Raw genomic sequence first — 5,892 nt, 5'->3', positions numbered from 1 at the left:
ATACATATATATATATATAAATATTAAACGTTTTAGAATATTTTAAGAGTAATATTAAATAAATATTTTGAAGATCTATTACAAATACAAAAATAAAAATACTTATTACAAATTTGTATACAGGTTTTTTTAAATATATATTTATAATTCTGTATGTTTTAATGGTGTGTCTGCAAGCGGTAAGACTTTATCTACTTCTGCAAACCAATCATTGTACATGGTTTTAGGATCAACTGACCAAAATCTATGAAATGATATAGGTTCTTGAGATGCCAAATAAGCATAAGGATAGTCCATAGGTTGTGCCTACAACAATTATCAAATATAAAATGGTTTAATATTAAAAAATGCTAGTTAAAAAATAATAGTCACTAGAGATATTAAAATAAACATTACTATAATGTATCATTTTTTAAAAATTACATATCTCATACATGCGGGTGTACTTTCAAAAATACTCTTGGTGATTTGCCATTGCCTTCGAAAGATAATAAAAGTCAAGTAAAATCTAATGTGTTCTGGTTAAACTTAAATCATTAGTTTAATGTTCAATATAAATTACGACAAAAAATTATTGCTCAAAAAATAAATGATACATGATACCAATAAAAGTCGATGCTAATTATATAAGTTATATAATAACTAGTGTCGACTCTTATTGATATTATATCATTTTTTCTTGTGAGCTAAAGCTTTTATTTAATATTTGTTATTGCACAAACCTGATGGAACATTGGAGAATGTACACCTTCCACTCTAAGTCGCAACAAACAAAGTCCAAAAAGATGCATGTCATCGGGAGTAGTCGCAGATGGACAAGTACATACGCCTGGTTCTATTATTAGATGAACTAACGGAGCCGATAACACAACTCCCGCACCGCCAGTTAAATACTGATAGCCGTGATGTCTGTCCCAAATACGAAAGCCATAACGTTCGCCGATCGCAACTAAGTGCTTAGGATTGTAGCACGTCAGCAAGTTTAATAAACGTACCACACTGTAATACATTAAAACCTATCTGAAATTTAGCTCGTGACCTCAAACTCCCCTTCTCCATCATCTCATTGAATAAAAGACATAAAAAAAAGATAGACCCTGCCAATTATTGAACAAAGTTCAAACATCTATTTTTTTTCTGTTTTGCTTAACTAAACAATGTGAGCGAGAAATGTTTAGCTTTTGAGTTGAATTTTGGAAAGTCTTGATTTAAGTATACTTCAATTTTTCAATATCTTTTAAAAATAAAAATTACAGCTTTGTGATATTTTGCATAATTTTGACAATTTAAAAAAAATTTTTTAATATATACAATTGTCTCACCTGAATATAGTATCATCATCAACAATGGCAAGCCAATCGAAATTGCGTCTTTTTAGTATTTTGCTGGCTTGTTGCAAGATAGCATAAGTTTTAGCGCAATGTCCTTCAGTAGTGTTCGGGACGATGTATGCTTCCCGTAAATTTTTGTCTGAAAAACAATTCAATAACTTACAAAGACTATAAATATATCAAAAAATATGTGTACATTGATCAGGCATACCAGCTGCATCACTAAAATATCCAATGTTCAAATCGTATTTGGCCCATGACTTTTTAATCACTGGGATTCTATCTAAATGAAATTTAGCACAAGTCTTAACAGCAAAATAAATATTTTTTGGAGTTACAGAAGAACTCTGTAAATTTAAAAGTTTATATTAATGGTTCAACAATACAACATATTGTTCTTGATTAGCTAACTTACTGAAATTATTCTTATTATTAATTAAGAACTCAGATGGTGTAACATACACAAGAATGGAAGAATCGGGGATACGTGGCACAATCTGAGGCAGACACAATGCATAGTTTAGACACATGAATCAATTTCACACCAGTATTACTTAAGACAAAGGTTGCAAATTCATATGATACGTCGATAGAAAAATCTGCTTTCGATTCCTTGCCTTTAGATATTTGTTTAGACAAACTAAAATATTAAATTATATTCTTAACTTTTGGATAAAAAATATAAAAATAAATTAATCGTTATCATATTTTATAAAATTATATGCCAATAGAGTCAGTTTTATAAAACGGAGAAAATATTTAGAAGAGAGTAGCTTTTATTAAGTTAATTTGTAATATACAGCTTATTTTATATTTTCAGTTAATTGTTCTTCAGAAGCATATATGTTGACTCTTGTAATAACTGTTTAACATAATGGATAATTCTTCTTTAAATAATATATATAATAATTGTTTAATATAAAAATAGAATATACCTCTTTAATAGCGTAACACTCATGGCAAATCCAGATGCAATGTGTGGATACTTAAATTTTTTAGTGTGCTGCGCAAAGTGATGAATAATAGTAGGTTCACGGTCATAAAGCGCGTATCCCATCCACACATCCTGCATAAACAAATTATCTAAAATATAAATCTAGAATAGAAATATATTCTTAAAAGTTTGCAACAAGAGCGCAATTCACCTGAGAAGAGTTAAATTTTCCAAGAACATCCAATAGCTTTTCTAATCGAATCACAGTATTTTCTAAACAGAAGAAGAACCATTCCACATCTGGAAATTCACCTGACAAATAAGTCAATAGTGGAACTATCGTCCAGGAACCTTTGATATTAAGTTTATGGGACAATACAATGTGCGGCAATTCCTATAAAAGTATAAAGATAATTTATTTAACAATAAATACAAAATAGACATAGTTATTACATACACTAGTAAAAAATTTAATAAAACACATAAAGAAAAAATTCTCTTGTGATCAAATGTACTTTTTCAAGGGCATCAGCTTGTTCATAAATGTTTTCCTTCAAATAATCAGCATGGGCCGCATTGTAGCCTTCCTTTTGACTCAATATTACTATTGTTACCTTATCGGACTCTAAAAATATTCTAAGTTAAAATTTTTTCATATATTTAATTTAAATTTTTAATTTAATTTAAATAAAAAAGAAAACAAATATTATTTTTATACTTTTTATAATATTATTTTTTATATTCTTTATAATCTGATATCTTTATATCAGACAATAGAAAATAGATCTGTTTTTTGTGATTTGTAGTATACACACAACACAAAATTCTCCAAGATTCATAAGGTTGTTCAAAGGATGCTCTTAGAACATCCTGAAACATCCTTAGAAGAATAGCATTGTGTGAAGTTCGTACTTAAAAAGAAAATAGATATGTTTGAAATTTTAGTACAGTTTAGAATAGTAACAAACCTAAATCTCTCAGATAAACAAAGAAGTTTCTGGAGTAAATACCTAATGTACTTGTATCTGTATTCGCGATGAATGAAATACAAGCGAGAAATGTGAGATATGTTGATAATTCCATTTTTATCGAACGGCGTTCGAAGTTCAATAAAAAACAAAAAGTTTATATGCGTTCTTGTCAATCTTAGTTCTATTACAGGGGTAGAGTTCTTTAAGTGAAGGCAAAGCTTTGACGTTTTTCAATTTAAATTAACATCTGTTCAATCGTTACTCAACAATCCGTTACATCCACCGTTAAAATTGCATCTGATCGCTATTCAGCTGTTCACTGTATATAAAGAACCGGCTTCGCCGACATCGACATCGGTCGTTGCATATGCATGAATTCCAATTGAAGAAAAAATAGATCGCATCGTCGCACCGGGATTCGTCAAACTTGTGGGTGAGCGCCAATCAGAATTCAGATTCGCTCGCTGCTCCGCTAAACACATGTTGTCTTTCAACTTTGCGTTTCTTGGCGCAAATCGAAAAAGGACGAATAAAGATCGCAATAATCTTTTCAAACTCTTTCGGTCTATCTATAAATTAACTAGCAACTATAGCAAGGATTCATACGCGGTACTTAGTTGAAATGTAACGCCTAAGCGCGGAGTAAGCGGACACAATTTATAAACAAGTTAAGAAAGTTTTGGGTTAGGCTAGGTGATCGATTAAGAGAACGCGTAGGCGTCTGTATACGCGACAATACGCGATATACGCGTGGCTTATCAGTCGTCATGATTGACTCTTACCAGTCGAGGGTGTACGAGAAGAAATTGAGGTAATTAAGGTCAGTACAGCTTTAATTCTTGACGTTTCTTTTACGCATCCTATATGCTCTATAAAAATATTTGTTTTTATTTCTACTCGTAAAATGTTGCAGATGCATATGTGGTACTGGTTTGGTACGGATTTAGGCAGCTTTTTGTTTCCGGGATACAATGTTAATACGATATGGGGTTTGGTGGCGACATGTTTTGGCTTAGCTGCCCTCGCAGTGCTGTACGAAGCCATGAAGGTCTCCCAAATTCACCTGCAACAGACTGTGATTAGATCCATATCTCGAACGACCTCGGCCTCCTCGGAGAACTCGTCCCTCCTATCCAGAGTGACGCCAAAGAACTTTAGATCATACACAAGATGGTATATTGTCATTTTCTTATCTGCTCAAAGTTCAATAAGATACAGTGAGTGCAAAAAGTATTCGTATAGAGAAAACATTTTTTTAAAAAAGCTTTATTTTTAAAAAGTAAATATTATCCAGCGAGAAATGAGTTATCGAACTATTGAATGTTGAATCGATATCGATACGATGATTTTAACATCAATTTGACGTCGATTCGACGTTTAATTGACGATCATTTTTTGTTGGGTAATTAACAATTTATTTATAAAGAATAAAATAGACTGTATGTTTCTCAAAATTATATGTACCAAAAAGATGTTATTATTATTAATTATAGAAAATGTATCATCTGAAAAATAAGTGAAAATTAAAAATTGTATTGTTTGAATGCTCAAAAAGTATTCGTACAGTCGAGAAATAGCTTCTAAAATCAAGAATACGAAGCTCGTTTGTTTATGTTAGAACTGAATGTATTCATTATATAAAATTGCTATTAGTGTTTATTTTCTACAAATAAGACTTTTTATAAAAAATTTCTCTGTACAAATATTTTTTATTCTTACTGTATATACTATCCAAGCATTCTGATGATTTTAATTATAAACTTTAATCAATTAATTTAATTGACATTTAACACCAGATGATGCTTGTACTATTTCCGTAATATGAATAAAATTACAAATTTTTTGTTATTTAGCATGTGAAAAAAGATTAATTACAGATTTTGATTTAGCCTGAATCAACTATTGATTCAAAATTTGATTGGAATTTGCTTGGAATTTATCTTTCTTTTTTTTTCTTTATTCTTTAATATATCTGTGCAGAGTGTCTCGAATTTAAATGCTCAAATTTCGAGAATGTATAACGGACAACAAATTAAAAAGAAAGATTCGTTAAAGATATGATCGTTTTTGTTTCATTTTGGAGAAAATCACAAAAAAAGACAAAACATAGTTTTCATTTTTGTACTTATTTATTACTTATTTATTCACACTTATTTATTCATGTTGTCACTTGCTTATAGTATTCAATACAGATATAGTATTCAAAATGTTGACTTTTTGCAGCAATGTATACATTGCATCTTGTATGTACAGACGGCTCTTGTTGCAGCCAAACACTGATGTGGTCAACGTAATGACTCGCCGATTTGGCATTCTTTTATCTGGAAATCAGCGTGCACACTTCCACATTTGAAGCATTATCGCTGAAAATAATAATATTCCGTTTTGAAAACAATATTTCGAAAATTAAGTTAAATTAATAATTTGTCTTTTTTTTACTATTTTCTCCAAAACGAATTTTGTCAAAAATGAGCATATCTCTAAAGAACTTTTTTTCTTAGTTTATTGATTTTCTGCACGCTCCTGAAGTTTGATCATTTAAATTCGGGACACTCAATATATTTATTCTTTTCTTCAATATATTAATATATCTACACTATTTTATTTTGAAAGTATAATATAATGTAGCAAACAAAACTTGACTTCATTATTGCTT

The 5,892-nt window shown here is 30.0% G+C and overlaps 2 protein-coding genes across 7 annotated transcripts in view; one reads left to right on the top strand and one right to left on the bottom strand.

Annotated features, from left to right (window-relative positions):
- LOC108684062 overlaps nucleotides 1–2,571 on the bottom strand; it is a 29,635-nt gene extending 27,064 nt beyond the window's left edge. For 2 of the 3 annotated variants that reach the window (XM_018188089.1, XM_018188090.1), the window contains exons 1-6: nucleotides 2,477–2,517; nucleotides 2,267–2,414; nucleotides 1,794–1,971; nucleotides 1,543–1,678; nucleotides 1,323–1,470; nucleotides 723–999 (exon numbers count right to left, since the gene is read on the bottom strand). In XM_018188089.1, the coding sequence (XP_018043578.1) occupies nucleotides 723–999; nucleotides 1,323–1,470; nucleotides 1,543–1,678; nucleotides 1,794–1,971; nucleotides 2,267–2,403 (876 nt within the window). In that variant the 5' untranslated portion in view covers nucleotides 2,404–2,414; nucleotides 2,477–2,517. Of the gene's footprint in view, nucleotides 1–722; nucleotides 1,000–1,322; nucleotides 1,471–1,542; nucleotides 1,679–1,793; nucleotides 1,972–2,266; nucleotides 2,415–2,476 lie in introns of all 3 variants that reach the window. The other variant, XM_018188092.1, reaches the window with a different exon arrangement.
- A 1,091-nt stretch (nucleotides 2,572–3,662) lies between these two features.
- LOC108684066 (probable low affinity copper uptake protein 2) overlaps nucleotides 3,663–5,892 on the top strand; it is a 7,034-nt gene continuing 4,804 nt past the window's right edge. For 3 of the 4 annotated variants that reach the window (XR_001931617.1, XM_018188102.1, XM_018188104.1), the window contains exons 1-2: nucleotides 3,663–4,056; nucleotides 4,150–4,409. Coding sequence is in view for 3 of the 4 variants with exons in the window: in XM_018188102.1 (XP_018043591.1) it covers nucleotides 4,150–4,409 (260 nt within the window). In the remaining variant the exon portion in view is untranslated. The remainder of the gene's footprint in view (nucleotides 4,057–4,149; nucleotides 4,410–5,892) is intronic. The other variant, XM_018188103.1, reaches the window with a different exon arrangement.

Source organism: Atta colombica, unplaced genomic scaffold (genome assembly GCF_001594045.1).
Source record: "Atta colombica isolate Treedump-2 unplaced genomic scaffold, Acol1.0 scaffold126, whole genome shotgun sequence".
NCBI classification, from domain to species: Eukaryota; Metazoa; Arthropoda; class Insecta; order Hymenoptera; family Formicidae; genus Atta; species Atta colombica.
This window is presented reverse-complemented; position numbering and strand designations above follow the sequence as displayed.